An 18292-nucleotide genomic window follows, 5' to 3' on the forward strand; every position below is an offset into this window, starting at 1 on the left:
GCACAATTCTATAATCCTTTTATTCTTAATGAGCTATTTTACAGGATTTTTTTTGGCTTATCATGACGCATGCCATAAGGGAAGTTGGTTTCCTTATTTGAATTGTTTCTAATGTTGCAATGTCGGGGCTTTTTATAGCTTAATATAAGGTATAGGTTTACAGAATATCCATTCTGCAAAAATAAATAATTCAATATTTTGTTCCTAACAATAACACAAGCACCGCACATCTACCCAAGTTACAGATCATAATCAAGAGTTTCTAACTAGGTCGTAACTACAACGTTACCTTTATTCGTTATTACTATGATGAGATTACGTACAGATTGGACCTTCTTATAAATGTGATCTCACAGAAAAAGTAAAAAGAAAAAAAATCAAACGGATGAAACAGAGATCTACCGGAACATGACCAAGAAAAAGTTAATAGGCCTTGGAATATAGATAAAACAATGGTGCCAAACTAAGCAGATTGCTTCTACATGCGGCTGCATCACTGGAACCCAACATAACTACAGGTGTATTGCCTTCTCTATAGTTTTCCCCATCAGAATCTGAAAAATAAAAAATAAAAAAATTCTATCAAAATATCAATAAGTATCATCTTGCTTAACTTCGATTGCCTTAAGGTGTATTGGTCTCCTTGATAATCTGATCTTGCAGTCGACAGATTGTTCGGTCACTACCATTTTAGTCAATTTACATACTACTAGTATATCAAATTATTTATCATTTGTCATTTATTAAATTGAGAACTAAGGGATAGGTGTTAAGACAAGATCAAGACTCTGGCCTTATGTTTGTACAAGCTCAAGACAATCCTAGTATTCAATAGTACTAAAAGCAAATGAAAAGTCAAACAACAACAGAAAGAAACAAAATTTTTAACAATCAACCATCAAAAACTTGTTTTGCTATGAAATGTATGTGTGGGGAAGGAAAAGTAAAATCCTCCACATACTTACAGGGACACACGCGGCAGGTGTATGGACAATCAAATGGCATGTTTGACAAGGTTAGACAACTTCTTTCTCCATAACCACTATTTCCACAGAAGAATTTTTCCTTCTTGTCTTCTTTGCATGTCACTGAAATTCATTTGATTACAATATATATATATATATATTTTTTTCACGATATCTCAGTAGCATGAGTTCGAATCCCGGCGAGGGAAGAACAAAAATTTGCGAAAGCAAATTTACAGATCTAACATTGTTGGGCTGATGTTTAGACGAGTTGTAAATACAGAATGTACACAGCCATGTATCACCATCACTGCTGGTGATCCGATGGATAAATCTGTTGTAGAGTTGTCACTGGTTTAGACGTACTTATATATGTATATTTATTTATATATATATATATATATATATATGAATTCGATTTCAAGTCAACACCCAACACCTTAAAAGGGTTGATTAAAAGTAAACTGTATTTTAGCGCTTTTTTACTGGCATGATTTCAATAATAAATCTATTTTATAAATTATGGATTTCTACTAGAACTAAAAATGAAAAAACTTCAGACAGCTTGACTGTTTTGTTATGGCCCAAATATTTCAAATGCTCTCGAAACATTTGATATTTTTTTTTATTTCATATTTTGACCTCCAGCGTCCCTGAATTCGGTATCAAATTACTATCATTGCTATAGAAATAGCCGTCTGGTCAAGCGGGTATTAGCATACAGATTCGGTATCTCTATGATATATTTCATTTAATGTAAAATTTCAATTTATAAGTAATGTATTCATTTTGTTGTAACTCTCTAAAACAAAGATGTTCTAATTCGGTCTTCGTTGATAGATCTTTCGCTTTTGGTATTAATTAAATAAAAAGTGACATTTATGCTCTGAAATAGATCATATATGTCTACTAATATAAATCGGTCAGAATCACCTGTTTGTCAGAGGCTTGTAGTAGAAAATCAGGATCGAAGAAAAACCCTTTACTAAATCTAACAAAATACTTAGTCATGTCATTTACCAGGTTTAATCCACCATTTTCTACATAAGAAAATGCCTGTACCAAGTCAGGAATATGACAGTTGTTATCCATTCGTTTGATGTGTTTGAGCTTTTGAATTTGCCATTTACTTAGTGACTTTCCGTTTAGAATTTTCCTCGGAGTTCGGTATTTTTGTAATTTTACTTTTTACTTGATATCTCACTTCCATATTTATTGACCTTCGATAATTTTTGCTGTTCTGTTTAAGGTCCCATTTGTTCATAAAGCTTCTCGATGACTAGTATTCAAATATTTTTACATAGTTCACATTTCTATGTTCAAGCGTTCCTGACTTCCTCACTGTCGGTATACTACATTACCATCGGTATACTGTCTCACCTTCAGTATACTACCTAACCATCAGTATTCTACGTTACCATCGGTATACTTCATTACCATCGTTATATCATTTCACCGTCAGTATACTACATTACCATCGGTTTACTACCTCACAATCGGTATACTACCTCACAATTGGTATACGACGTTACTACGGAATACTACCTGACCAACGAATTTCTTCTTCATCATTGGTAAATTAACTCACCATCAGTATATTACATCACCATCAGTAGACAGCAATACCATAGGTAAATCATACTACCTCACCATCGGTATACTACCTCACCGTCGGTATACTAATTTGGCATCGTTATATTTCTTCATCATCGATGAACTTTCACCATCAGTATACTTCCTTCCTATCGATATACTACCTAATCATCGGTTTATTACCTCATCAACAGTGTACAACGTCACCATCGTTATACTACCTCACCGTCGGTATACTAGATTAACATCAGTATACTAACTCATCGTCAGTATACTATCTTAATATTATATAACAAGCATATCTATTTAAGTGAGATATAAGGGATAAAAAGTTTCACAAGATATAAGCTGCATTTTACATTATTATTACATTTGTTATATTTCGGCTATTTGCTAAGACAAATGTCCTGTGGTGTCTTTATACATTAATTTTATACCGCATGGACATCGGTTACCAGATTGACCTGTTTCGTGCCACCAAGCATGTATCACACAAAAGACGCAGCTTAAACATAAAGCGATTCATGCGAAAGTGCTTTATCAATTACTTTCCATGGCATGCATCTGACTATATCTGCGTTCAATCGCGGTATTTGGTGTTGCTCAATCTATTTTTCTGTATGGAGTTTCTGTACTGTTGTTTGCATAGATTTTCTTTTGACCATTATATTGTTTGTTTTTCTTCGACTTATGTTTTTTTTTATTGCGCCTAAGTATCTTCCTTTTCAACTGAACTCAGGGGAGTCAATTTACTTGTTCAGGATGTTCATTACTCACATTTTCAACTATTATCAACATTTTTGTAACATCGAAGGAATGCATTAAATGGCTCTGTCTCACAATCAGAATGTATCTCAATTTCTTCAAAATCAACAGTTAAATCTTACTTCTTACGATACATGCATATTTTCACATTCATTTAATTTCCCCTTTTTTTCATTATTTGTCTATAATATATATTTACGTTTTACATCGAAAATCGAGGAAAATAGACATCATTAGAATAATTCTGAAAACAGAATTACGTCACTCACGTTTACAATTGTTTGCAGCAGATTTATAAAAACCAAGGTCATTGTGATTATAATCCTTTCTACATTGACATTGGCATGAAAATGGATCGAGCTGACTTCCTCCTTCGCATAGTTTCTTTTTGCAATCTGAAATAATATAATAACTTTAATCAACTTTTTTACAAACCACCGGTAGTATTTGAATACATGTTAAGTGTTCGTTAAGAAGAACTCGATCATTTTATGGAGTTTGTAGGATTACTCAATTATAATAATTTATATTTATTATGATAATTTCTGGGAATCTTGTTTTGTACCGGAAAAGTATAACAAAAATACCGATCTCCAAGGTAAATAAAAAAAGGTGGAAGTCCATAATAATTGACAAAATCAAACGGTAGGCTTTATCAATCAACGGAACAAATGAAAAACAACTGTCATATTCCTGACTTGGTACAGGCATTTTACGTAGAAAGTGGTGGGTATACCTTGTTTTATAGCTAGCTAAACATCCCAATTGTATGGCGCTTAGTTTCTTTGTTGTGCTGTATGTCGGCATCTATTTCCCCCCTTCTTTTTGGTCCAAGAACTTAGGCATCCGTGATGCTAAGGATACGTGTGTGTGTTTGTGTTTGTGTGTATGTGCATGAGTCAAACGTATAAATGAAAGACAGGTGGACCAATTAATAGGATCACATGTCATTAATAACGTGAAAATTACCAAAGCCAACAGACCTTACTAGCTTGCTGGCAATGTTAATAACAAATTTTAATAGATATCACTGACATTTAACGTTTTGAAATAGGGTGATATTATCACAATCGCTGTTTCAAATCTGCAATTAATTCCAAATTAAGGAAAATTATAACCGTGTTGCTTTGTTTTATTGATCATCTAAACTAAGATGTAATATAAGTAACATATTTCTTAAATGTTTTTGTTAATGATTTTTTTTTTTCAAATGTCGTTCCTACTTGATAATGTTAGAAAATAAAGGTTGTTTTTCAAAACTTACTTCACTGATTGCTATCTATAGATTATTTTTATGACAACTGTCGTATCAATAAATTGTAGCATAACTTTTATAGATATTAATCCATTAAAAAATCTTACCACGCAAATCCGTATTTGTTCCGTTAGTTGAAAACGGGAATCCAAGTCGGCCTTTGTGATTGCCACTGAAAGCAATAAAATAGAACAATAAAATTTCCTTCGACAAAACATTTTTTATGAAACATACATTCTAATGAATAAAAGGACATTATGCCATATGAGATATAAAAAATGAGAACAAATGGTAGCACGTTCATCAAAGATTTTAATATGTTTATATATACCTTAGCAATTACTAGTAATGTATTTCTATTTTCAAATTTTTAGGAAAATAACATTAAAATTATGTTAATCATTTTTAATATCTTTGCAAAGTATCCTGTCTTCATTTTATGTCTCAAGTTTAATCTAAGATAAAACAGTACTGTTAAAAAACACGAGTGCGAAAAATTCTACTTATTTTTTTAATTTGTTTTAATTTCGATGTATTAAGTTTTTATTTACTTTTCTTGTAATACAATTGTTGTTGTTGTCAATATGCAGCGTTATCTTAAGCAATTGTGTGTTTCGAGTACTTCTGTTATAAATCATTATTTTCACTTAGATACTTACATGCAAATGTCACCTATGGAATATTAAATATTGATAAATATTGTTTACCTTGGTGCATAGTTGCATACATAGAAATGATATCCATTGCAAATAGCGTATCCGCAACCAAGAATGTAAGAATCAAACCAAGCCAACTGAAAAAATCCAAAACATGTCTTTATCTTTTATTTATTTTCAATTCAGCAAGAATAATTTAAAAAGTTTTAATCTTACAATATATAAACGTATTATAGACATATTACAGAAGATTTCGTTAAAGGTATAGTATCTTTGAAATGAAATGATGTTAGCCTTTACATAACGTATGTATAAAGAAGATTCATGAAATGTTTGAGAAAGATACAAGAACAAGATACCACGAGACAAACAAAATCATGGATTGAATAACGGACAATTCCATGACAAAAAGAAGAGGTTAAACGACAAACAACAATTTTCAAATCATTATACTTTATAATAATAATAATGAACTAAACAACCCTTCCACTCTCCCCCACTTAAAAAAAATAAAATAAAAAAAACCCCCAAAATAATAACTTGGATGAACTAATATAGTTTTTCGAATTTATTTCAATGTAGAATTAATATAAATAATTTTACCTGGGTAAAATGGCCAACCTTTTCTAGCATATTATTCTCTTTACCAAAATTGAAATCCTTCGATTCATTATAAAACAACTGTACAACAGTTTCCCATAATATTTCCGTTTTCGAACTTGCAACATTCTGACCTACTGGAAATCTTCCTGAAAGTCAAAATTTTAATTTATCACTTGATACATATAAATTTTGAAATCATTAAGAAACTATGGTTTCACCTCTCTCAGGCAAAGTTGACCTTAGATAGATTTGTATATTATTTTAGGTCCTTTTGGTCATATAGCTCTTCAACTGTTTCGGCTCTTATACTTCCTTGGCTTTCAAATATTCGGCTTTAACCGTTCTCGATGAAGATAAATCCAGAAAAACGCTTCGGACGCATGAAATTTTAAGTGTTGATTTCATTTATTATCTGATACAACCAAGTAAAACTGCTTTGGAATTTGATTACCAAGTAATGCAAATTATGAAACCTCAAATTAAACAATGAAATTAAAGCTATAATACTATAGCAAAAGTAAACAAAATGAATAAAAATGACATATATAATTATACACATAAATTTAAATCGTGATAAACTATACTATAAACCAACATACAAAAAGCTTCTGCTTCATGGGCAATCAAAAGTGATTCAAAACAATAAGCATTATCTGCATAAAATTAAAAACATCATTGTAAATACCTGGTATCAATCGCTGATAATTCTTATCATGAACGCCAACACAATTTTCTGCCCATTTCTGTGCAACCATAGCAACTTCATCATTCCACATCATCTTCAATATGTTTTTTGCATTATATTGCTTCGCTGTTTTCTGTCTATACTTATTATGAATAGCCAAAACATCATTTTTGTCAACAGGACCTATTCAATTGCAATTTAGAAATATAAGCATGAATTTTATTTATTTATTATGAGACCCTTATAGGTAAAAAATGGCGGATGCATATGAGGCAACATGAAATGAAGGACAAAGAAATAACTATGAACACCCCTTCTCTATAATAGATGGTCAAACTTTGATATTTATCAATCTGATTTGGACGTGAACTGTCAGATCTTAAATTCTGTAATGGAATTTGTAGTAAAATCTTTAGATATTATAATTTGCCAAGGAATTTGCATTTGAATCTTTAAATCTTCAAATCTGTAAAATAAACTTAAATAATTTTCATTATATGTATCCGGACATTTGTCGTGCTTTATCTCCTCTTTTCATTACATTGGGAAAACAACCCTAGATATCCATCAGGTCCTTATGCAGGCATTATTTTGTCAGTTTTGCAAGTAATAAATTTCTTCTACAATTGGGAAGGATTTCTAAGGTTGAAAATCACACAATACTTAAAATAGATAGTTGAATAATTTTTTACTTGCGTTTCTTCAGCCCGAAAAAGTCGGTAACTGTTTATCAACAGACTTAACATCTGATGTAATAATCGACATAAGGTAATGCGATTATGTGATATCAACTTAAACTGGAGGCTTTAAGGGGCCTTAATCGCTCACATGGAGATTATCATAATTTGCCACGGTAACCACCAGGTATTCCACCCAAGCAGCGCGAAGTGAGGATTGTTTGGTAGAGAAAACACTTAAAATTTGCGAAACACTCATTTGCAAATCCGCCGCCGTCTATTCTTAAAAATACAGTGTTATTTAAATGACCAAAATGCGAGGAATAACATGGGATTTATTAAAAACAAAGTTTTAAAGTTTAGAGTCTCCCGATCATCATTCCTATAAAATTTTAAAAGATTTGGCAATGTAGTTTCAGAGGAGAAGAAATTTGAAATTTGACCAATCAGAATGAAGAATTGCCTCTGGCCGACATGTTTTCAATTCAATCGGAATGAAATGATGATTTTGTTAAAAGATACGTGTACCCTCTATTATTTCTGCAAAATTTTAATATTGGCAATCTGGTTTCATAGGAGATGTTGAAAATATGATTTCCCATCAGCTTCAATGGAAACCAATGTGCCATTATAACCACCATGTATGCAATCCGATTAGCACAAAGTTAGAAATTTTGAAGAGGGCCTTCCAATCACCATCCCTGTTAACCTTGAAAAGATTTTGTATTGTAGTTTCGGGGAAGAATTTAGAATTTTGTGTAAGCCATGTTTATAATCAGATCGTTACAAAATGGCAAATTTATATCGATACCCTTCCAGACATTATTCGTACAAAGTTTAGTTAATATTGTCATCCAATGTCCATGGAAACCTATGTGCCATTGTAGCCGGCAGGTATGCAACCCTGGCAGCATGAAATGAGGAAATGTTTTAAAGGGTCTCCCAGTCATCAATTCTATAAAGTTGAAAATTGCCTTAGGGCTTCAGAGTAGAAGTAAATTAAATTTTTGACCAATCAGAATATTAATTGCCTCTAGCGGCAATATTTTCATCCAATCTGAACGAAATGAGAATATTTCACAACATTCCTCAATTATACATTATTCCTGCAAAATTTGGTTCAATTTTGCAGAGCGGTTTCACATAAGGTTATGAATTTTCTAACGACGGACAGACGGACGAAGAACGCAAATTGATGACAAAAGACGCCAATAAAAGGAGTTTATTATTTTCACCATGCCTCTCTTCTGTCTTAAACTCATTTCAGTTCAACATTGTCACTATTATCAGTTTTAATAACACAACACTAACACCTGATTACTTATAAATGCTAACTAATAATGATGTTCAACACTACAACTTACGATCTGTCTCTAATAACGATCTATTTGTTCCAAGACCACATACTAATTTTTATAAAAAAATCTTTTCATTTTTCTGCAACCAAGGTATGGAATACTTTACCATTCACAATAAAAAAAATTTAATGTGGAATTATTCAAAAAACATTGTTACAATCATTTTCTTGAAAATTCTATGCAAGTCAAATAATTTTTGTTTTATGGTTAGAATAAAAAAACTTTATTAATTGTTGCCATTTATATATTTGTGTGTATTTTAATGTACGAATGTTAACTGTATACATGTATTTTGTTTGAGGGCCTCAATGAAAATAAGACTAGTTCTAATTGAGTTACCCTATTTAAATAAATAATTTATTATTATCATTATCATTATAACAGTTGTTTGCATCTTTTCATCAATGTATGTCTGTCTCTTCGTTTGTTTGTTTGTTTGTTTTTTGTTGTTTCATTTTCTTTTAATTAAGAAAATTAATCTATTTTCAAAATGCTATGACGTTCTTACACTGATGAAACTAGTCAGCACTACATCACTATCATTGAGAATAAATACAAGAAAAGATTCCAAAAGTTGAAATCTACCAAAGTTTCCAAATTGTCAAGTAAGTCATGCGTGTTTTAATCTATTAGTGCAACGGTTCCAATTCCCTATTAAGGAGGAGTGAAATTTTCCAAAATTAGAGCTTAAACATAATACTTCATATGGCGCAAATTATATTAAAATTGAGAATGGAAATGGGGAATGCTGCATCGGAGCTAATTACTTAAAAAACAATGGCAATTCAACACTGACTTCATAAATAACCCCTTCTCTACCTCTGCTAAAATACGATTATATAATAAAATAAGGAATAAGATGTAAAAAACCAAACAAATCTAAAATCTAAAATCATTTTGATAGATAATTAATTAAAGGCACATCGACGGCCAATGAAACTTATTTGTTTTGCTGTCATTTATTACTTTATCATGAAGATGACATCATATTTACCTGGAATTTTGGCTTGATGTGATCTTGGAAGACATGCTGAGTGACCAGGGAATACTTTAAACTTATCTTTACAGGTATCAGCAGCATATACTGCAAAAAATCATCTTTGTATAATATCTATAGTTAACTATGCTTTTCTGACGACTAAGATTCTGAGATTTATCTTACACTTTGATTTGTTTAAGAAGAAACAGAAACATGAAACCATAATAATTTACTAATTGTATCAAATATAAGCGTATTAGAGAAACCATATTTAAAAAAAAACATATTTGCAGTTGTGCCACTCTGTTTTGTGTGTATTTTTAAGAAGAATTAGCAACATGAAACCAGAATAATTAAATATATCAAATCAAAGATAATATATAAATAAGAAGATATGGTATGATTGCCAATGAGACAATTTTCCACAAGAAATGACATAGAAATTTACAACTATAGGTCACCATACGGCCTTCAAAAATGAGGAAAATCCATACCACATGGTCAGTTATAAAAGGCCCCGAAAAAACAAATTTAAAAAAATTTCAAACAAAAAAACTAACGGCCTGATTTATGTAAAAAATAATGAACGAAAAACAAATATGATAAGCTTTCTAGAAATCTATGATTTAATACATTTAAAGGTGTCTATAATCTTTTTATCTAATTGTTTTGTGTGTTTTTTCTTTAAATTCGAAAAAGTGGTTCACATATTTCACGTTGTTTACAGAATGATTGATTGCTTGATTGATTGGTGTTTGCTTATGTCCAGTGACAAATATTTTATGTATAATCAGAATGAGAACAAATTAACAATACATTAAATGCTTTCTGCAAGGTAGGTCGACAAGAATGAAGGGCGGGGAAATTTGAACTGCCGCTAGCTTTAAAAAAATGCATCTAGGATACGGACAGAAATTTTAACCTTGCAACAGATCACCTACGGACCCGCAGAGACTTGATGCAAGATTTTTTAACGTGCAGAGAGCGCGGTATTCGACATTAACGAGGAACCGATTACGTTTATTTTACAGTTCAAATTATTCTAGGTCCTTTTTGGTTTTATAGCTCTTCAATTGTTTCGGTTCTTGTACATCGTTGGCTTTCAAATGTTCGGTTTTGAACGTTCCTGATGAAGGAAAAGTCAGAAAAGCGCTTATAACGCATGCAATTTATAAAATGATGTTGAAATTTTTTAAAGTAAATTTCAAAATTACATTAAAGGAATTATAAACTGAAAACCAGGAAATCACAAGCATTCAAAATCGGGGAAAATAAAATTTTTACTTCCGATCAATTTTTGCTTAATTTAAAAAATGTATAAAAACCACTTACATTGCAGAAAGAATGAAACCAAAGTTAGTAAAAACAATGAAAAGGCTCCATGAAACATTTGTGCTAACATTTTCCCTGTATATTAAATTCTGTCGTCAAGGAGCGTCAAAATTCACTACGTTGACAACCCATCTTTTTCAGATTTATAAATTCGAGATAAAATTTATCAATAGATTTTGTGTCACTTTCAATTAGCCACCTTTGAAAAATGTATCACTATAATACAATGTTATTTTACAGTGATCAATTAGAAAGATAAACTTTTCAACAAGGAAAATGTGAAGGAAATAAAATTGAAAAAAACCGAACCCACGAGATGCCTATGGTTTAATATTCTGACATGTGACCGGAATAATTTGTCATGTTCGTGGTTTTGATACGTACAACTGGATGAACGGTGTAATGCACATTTTGCAGGAAATGCTTGACCTGTTTAAAAGCAACTGGATGTTAATTTATCTTTTGATTTTGCCATTTGTTAATGGACTTTCCGTTTTGAATTTTCCTTGAAGTTTGTTATTTTTGATATTTTACTTTTCACTCCCATCTTGTCTGTTGGAACCTTGGCGTATATTACTTCAAAATTATATTCAAAACCAATTATGATGGCAGCTTCTCCGTTTGTATAGCATTCGCAAGGAATCGATCTTAGTCGAACGGGAATGATTTCTTAGTAACATTTTCGGCGTGTTTCAGTTACCCACCCTTGGCATCAGCATGCCAAAAGAAATTAAAAAAAAAAAAAATTTTATTTCCATTAATTTTAATACCTGTAATGTAACGCTCATTACAAAATTCGAATATGACGACCCAGGCCATGTGAAAATTTCCTACTAAACTATGTCTTGCATAAATTATTACATAATTTATCTCAAGAAGTTTACCGATCGATCAGATGTATATTTTCGTTAATCTCTATTAGTAGGTTGCTGTTGTTTTGACGTTCTTCCAGCATTTGTTGTCATTAACATCTTTACGTCAAAATGTATTTTTGTATGTACAATAATGAGTTTTAAAATGTCTTATAGTTGTTAAAGGGGCACTAGCTGTCAAATTCATGTTCACCGATTTGACTCAAATTCTGATATTTGATTTATAACAAAGTAAAACATTTATCCAAATTATAAAAAGTCTAAAATAAACAATTTACCAGGTATGGGCTTGATAATATGAAGCTTCGTTTCGTGTGTATTTTAGTCTAGATGCCATCTAATTAACTATCGAGTTGACCTCCGAAGACCTCCGATGGTCATATAAGAGATATAAACATAAATATAGATGTAAATAGAAAGCCAACTCGTGTAATTGGATTTTTCTAGGTCTGGTTAATTTCATGTTATAGATTAAAAATATATGTTAATCATCGTTTTTACCTGTTTAAGAATGTTTTTTTTTGTGGATCGAATCAGTCAATCAAATGATTTATCTTTGTTTCACTTTCAATGTTGACATTATTTTCCTTTAAATAACTTAACACACACAATTCATGCGTTATCCAGCTCTATCTAAGGGTTAAATTGAAGTTCACATTAATACGAGCTCAATGAGGTCGAATTGATCACTTGCAAGTGAATAATTCATCATCAATGTTTCTTATCTTATTTGAACCAGATTAGCTGCTAAAAGCGAATTACTATTTCACCATCGTTAACGATTGAACAAAACAAACCATATTTTAGATTTTTTATGTATTTCGTAGCTAGTGCCCCTTTAAACTGTACAATTCTCCACCTTCATGGATGAAAAGGCAACGACACTACATATAGAAATACATCTATCTTAATGGTCATATGGCAGTTTTACATCTCATCACACTTTATGTATTGAAAATCTGTTTACAGAAATATCGACAACCGGTGATGACATTTTTTCAATTAAGTAATTTATCAGATAATATGTCACAAATCCCCTAAAAGATGAATAAACTTTTCAAACTTAAGAATAATATTCCTTTTCCCTGTGTTGATTGTTTAAAATTAAGCCATTTATCACCCATTGACAACATATATATTTATGTATTGAAGGTTTCATAAGTTTCTTAAACGCCCAAAACTATCAATAAAATACGGTAATCAATTAAGCCCCGTATCAATAAGCGTAATAGAAACTAAACCAATGCGTTTTGTGTTTGTATCTTATCTATGTATATTTTTTTCATAAGACATACTTTAGCTGTTATATCTATACTCCTTTAGTTACATTTTGATCCTATATGATATTAGACTTTCGGTGCGGAGTATCAGTCGTTCCCAGCAAACGAATCAACGTTGTCACAACGTTGTGGCATCATTAGTTAGTCGTTGTGATTACGTATCAAAATGGCAGCAATAAAACTAAATTCCGTTGACTCCAACACACGAACTGACGACCATATATAACGACCTTGACTATCCAAGAGGATCTAGCACGGTCTAAAATAATTTAAGATAATGTAATAATATCTTTAATGTTTCCAAATGGTATTTTGATATATGTTTTATTTTAATTTTATTATCATATGAGGAGATCAATGTAATTTACTTTAAAGAATGAAAAATGAATATATATATGATAGATAAAGAGGTTAAATATGTTTTGAATTTTGAAATGATATCCAAGTTATACTCTTTGACGTAAGAACGGAAGGTATAAGTACTATATTTCATACTATAGTAGGTTTACTATTTTTTCTCATAAGTTACAACTTCCATTTTGCACATGATATGTGAAAAAAATAATGTTTGGTTCCCAATTCTTTATTAAGTTAAAAAAAGCTTTAAGTTAATTTCTAATTTCAACACAACTCAAATTACATTATTTATCAACCGAAATAAATATATTCATAATTTATACAGCCTTGTGGCACGGTCGTCAGAGCTTAATATGTACAAAACTCTGCAACAACATTCGAAAAACGTTCATATTGTCTCGAGCAGCTGACATTTTACAGTATAGATTTGATGAAAATCTGATAATTGATTTATCGGATTGTATATGTGTATTTTGCGTGATAGAAACACGTGTTTTCTTTGTTACACCAGCAAACCGGAAAATGACTTGATTCATTCATTATGACGTCGGTGATATGTCCGGGTCAATGTTATTTAGGCTGGGTTAATGAATTTGACGTATCAAAGCCGTGGTATGAAATTTTATGAAAAGCTGAGCAGAGTGATACAAACAGTGGGATCACCGATAAGGGTAATAACTCGGCCATTCTCGCTAGCTACGATTATAGATGTAGCGTGAATGGCTGATTACTTACGATTGACCGAGCTTTTTCGAAAAACATATCATGCGCATTGAAATCAGTATTATATGTTTACATTGTTTTGCTTGGTGTTCTTCCTGTATTTGACAAGTTTGATAATAACATTTACATATTTGCATAATCCGAAGGCAAACTGAATAATTATGGAGAACACCTAACATTATATATGCCATGAGAAGAGGTCATAAGAATGACAATATTGTTAAGGATAATGATCACATTGTATAACTTTAAAAAAATCAATGTCTCAATGGTAATTTTTTTTCTAAAGCCTTCATCAGCATTTATTTTTCAAAACACATTCTTAAATAAACAAGTCATTGCCAATTTGTTCTGAATTTGTTTCACCTAAAGGATCGAAAAGGGGTATTTGTAACCTACATATTTTTGAAAACTAGAGTCTGATGATTTACTTTGAAACGATTGACATTAGTTTTATATTCATATGTAAAATAAAATTGTCATTGAGTGCTAAAGGTATTCGTTGAAGACGATTTCACTACGCTAATGCAAAATTTAATTTAGTAAAATTTTGCCCAGATTGACATCCATAATTTGTATCTGAAAACAATATAAGATTTGCTACCGGTCAACTTTGATTTTGATTTTGATTGATTTTTTCAGTTTATGATGATTTTTATAAAAGCCGTAGGGTATTCATCACATTCGCAAGAATCTTTATTCGCTACCGCATTCTAAACTTCATTCTATGTACCACTTATGTTTGGAAATCACTGTTACAAACCCAGGTTACCTCCATTCAAATCAATACAAAATTCAGCTATCAACTTCTTTTGCCAGTCACTGACTTTTCAGATCGGTTCGCATTGGAAAAGATTAAAAGGGGAAGAGATCCTTTCTGAAACTTGTCTTTGCCAACAAAGGTATCGATGCCATCAACTTAGGCAATATTCTTCATCATTAACCAGTTCACTCAAACATACCTAATAAAATTGAGAATAGAAATGGGCAATGTGTCAAAGAGACAACAACCCGACCAAAGAGCAGAAAATAGACCAAGGCCACCAATGGGTCTTCAACACAGCGATGAAAATCCCGCACCCGGAGGCGGGCTTCAGCTGGCCCCTAAACACAAATGAGTTCAGTGAAAATGGACGTCACACTAAACTCTGAAACATTCCAAAATATGCCATCTTTAATGACCTGACAACAGTATCGTACCTATATCCCTTCTGAATAAGTCTGTTTAAAGGTTTGGTTAGCTTTTGAGGTGAATCACGACATTTTTGTGCTTTGTATAAAATATTACCATACCATATTGGATGTGAAATACCTGAACGTATACGATGTCTGTATGTTGATTTATATTTACGAATGCTGTCCTTGTACCGATGATAAAGTTAAGTAAATGTTTTGATTAGTTTGTGATATCGAAAACCCTGGTGTGATAATTTTTCAGTAATACAGAGATTTGTTTCGTTAAAATCAAAAACGTTGTTACATACACGAGCTAATCGAACAAGTTGAGATATATAAACACCACAAGATGGCGTCAAGGGATCGTCACCATCTAAAAATGAATAATTAACAATAGGAAATGAAAAATCATCTCTTTTATCGTAAATTGGTATTAAGCTTCCTGTTAAAGATATAGATATCAAGATCCAGTAAAAGGGCAGTGTTCATTGTTAGTATTAGCTTTATTTAAAGTCAGTTCAGCAGGATAAATCTCTTTAGTGTACATAATGAAGTCGTCATTATTGAGAGCCAATATATCATCCAAATATCTAAAATTATTATTAAATTTTTGTATCAGATGTTGTTTCGTTGGGTCTTTGCTGATTTTAGTCATAAATTGTTACTCTCTACTTTAAAGATCAGTCTATACCTATCATCTCTTATACCTTTACAAAACAATTGCAACTAAAAGTTTCAATTACAAACACATGTTGCAGGATCTCAATATTGGCGACTTCAAGATTAACCCTCTTGATTGCACCTGTTCTAGCTCATTCATATATAATCCGGCTGGCCACGTTATTTCTGGAGACCTGATCATTTTCAATAACACTTCCCTGTGAAATGTGTTTTTCAAAGGTCCGAAATATCGTGAGCCTAAATCCATCAATTGGAAACACAACTTATAAATACTGATGGATTCAGTCGAAGATTATGCCAGGCAATGGGCTAAACGCGATCAAGAAGACGTATATACTCTTTCCGAATTGTTAAGGCTGTGAGGAAGTTGACACAAATTAGATTTGAAAAACTGAATGGATGTATAAATCACATTACATAAACTGCTTGATAAAGGAATTAGGTATTGACAATTCACTTGGAAACTCCTGAATAATCATAGGTCTTTTCTATTTTCCTTTTGAATTTCAACTAAAAATGAAGAACTGGATCTTCCTTTATTGTATTGGATCCCTAAATTACTGTAAATTCAGAAATTATTGCGATGTTTTTATTATATAAAAAAGCGACAGGGTTATAATCGCAATAATTTAAACTCGCATTTTGAAATTTTTTGTATGAATTAAACAGGATTTTTCTCAATATCGCAAACTAAAATCGCATTTTAGTCTCAAATGACAAAATCGCAATAATAAATGTACGCAATAATTTCTGAATTTACAGTAAATAAATGTTATTACAAACAACGTTTATTCCAAGTGCTTTACGAAAACTCTTTTCCAAATTATTAACATCAATTTTATCAACAATCAAAGCCGGGCTTAAAATCTACTGCGAAACTACCTACTCCAGGGGCGTCATGAATCAGATGTAGATAGTTAAAAACTCAAAAGATCTGTTACATATAACCAAAGTCTCTATACGTGTCCTCTTGCAATAGTATTAAAACATCTGATTTTTCTACCCTTTGCCCAAATATTTCCAATTTCAAACTAAAGGAGAAATTGAAAGATTTGGTCCTGCTTTGTTTCAAAAAAAAGAATGGCCAACGTAGGTACAAGTATCTTGTCTTAGGGAGGGAACAATCGGTCTTTGTAAAGAATCCCTCTGCTTCAAACAAAAAAATCTATGAAACTGACATTATCAAGATGCTTCATTTCCTGATTGACAACATAACATGTTTTGTTCAACAGACAATCAGCATTCCCATGGGAACCGACTGTGCCCCTCTTCTTGCCGACTTGTTCCTTTATTAATATGAGAATGACTTCATAAAGGAGCTTCTTAGGAAGAATGAGAAAAGTAAGCATTATCCTTTAACTTTACGTTCCGCCATATAGATGGTGTCCTCTCACTAGATAATTCAAAGTTTGGTGACTATGATGAACACTTCTAAACTTAAAACGTAATGAAATGAAGGATACAACAGATACAGTTAAGTCTGCCTCATATCTTGATTTGTCTCTAGAAATTGACAATGATGGTATTTTGAGAACAAAACTTTAATACAAAAGAGATGATTTCAGTTTCCCAATTGTGAATTTTCCATTATATGCAGTAAAATTCCAGCAGCGCCTGTATATGGAGTATATATCTCCCAGTTGATACGATATCCTAGAGCTTACATTTATTATCATGATTTCCTTGATAGAGGGGTGCTGATTACAAGGAAGCTATTGAGCCAAGAGTTCTAAGTGATAAAGTAGAAATCATCTCTTTCAAAATTTTACGAAAGCCATCACGAGTTTGTTGGACGTTAAGGAATATCTGTTTCACAGATGACGACGGATATGTACCAATTGTCATTTCCACAGTCACGTTCTCTCTTCCTCGAATATTAACTACCGAATATGACTTATCACCGGGTTTGTACTTACACGAGCAACACGGCGGATATCACTAGTAGAGCAAAGTCTTCTAACCTTTCAGGAGCACCTGAGATCACCCCCGGTTTTTGATGGGGTTCGTGATGCTTGTTTTTAGTTTTCGATGTAGTGCTTTGTGTACTTATCAATATATCTAGATACAATTATTATCAGAAAGATTTGCTACTTTGCAAACTTTATGTCTTTTGAAAGAAAATATTCATGTCAAAGGGTTGAACAACTATTTTGTTTTTATGAATCAAAGTTTGAATTTTGAAGAAAACAAATATTTCCCGGAAAATGCAGCCGCAACTACTAATACCCGAATTTATTTATTGGAATACGAAGGTTACAAATAAATTTTGGATTTAAACGTATGCAGTGATGAATAGATGAAGCATGAATAGTCAAATTACAATAAGTTGCAGTCG

At 31.8% G+C, this 18292-nt stretch overlaps 1 protein-coding gene and 1 long non-coding RNA gene across 2 annotated transcripts; both read right to left on the reverse strand.

Annotated features, from left to right (window-relative positions):
• Positions 1–274: 274 nt before the first annotated feature.
• LOC127701399 (uncharacterized) lies at positions 275–1080 on the reverse strand. The gene is made up of 2 exons (XR_007982015.1): positions 966–1080; positions 275–554 (listed from the first exon to the last, which is right to left on the reverse strand). It is a non-coding gene; the product is annotated as an uncharacterized LOC127701399 (long non-coding RNA).
• A 2504-nt stretch (positions 1081–3584) lies between these two features.
• LOC127702743 (cysteine-rich venom protein LEI1-like) lies at positions 3585–11415 on the reverse strand. Its single transcript, XM_052207048.1, has 7 exons — positions 11403–11415; positions 9552–9641; positions 6523–6705; positions 5838–5983; positions 5286–5371; positions 4686–4750; positions 3585–3718 (listed from the first exon to the last, which is right to left on the reverse strand). Exons 1-7 carry the CDS (start codon positions 11413–11415, stop codon positions 3585–3587), a joined length of 717 nt encoding a protein of 238 aa, XP_052063008.1.
• Between the last annotated feature and the right edge of the window lie 6877 nt (positions 11416–18292).

Source organism: Mytilus californianus, unplaced genomic scaffold (assembly GCF_021869535.1).
Source record: "Mytilus californianus isolate M0D057914Y unplaced genomic scaffold, xbMytCali1.0.p SCAF_5, whole genome shotgun sequence".
In the NCBI taxonomy this organism is placed as follows: domain Eukaryota; kingdom Metazoa; phylum Mollusca; class Bivalvia; order Mytilida; family Mytilidae; genus Mytilus; species Mytilus californianus.

What these genes read in the sequence shown, in the direction of transcription:
- LOC127702743 (XM_052207048.1), bottom strand. An exon ending in ACATCAAGCCAAAATTCCAG is followed by an intron (nt 6,706 to 9,551) that starts GTAAATATGATG and finishes GCAATTGAATAG; the next exon opens with GTCCTGTTGACAAAAATGAT. An exon ending in GTATGCAACTATGCACCAAG is followed by an intron (nt 4,751 to 5,285) that starts GTAAACAATATT and finishes TATTGCTTTCAG; the next exon opens with TGGCAATCACAAAGGCCGAC.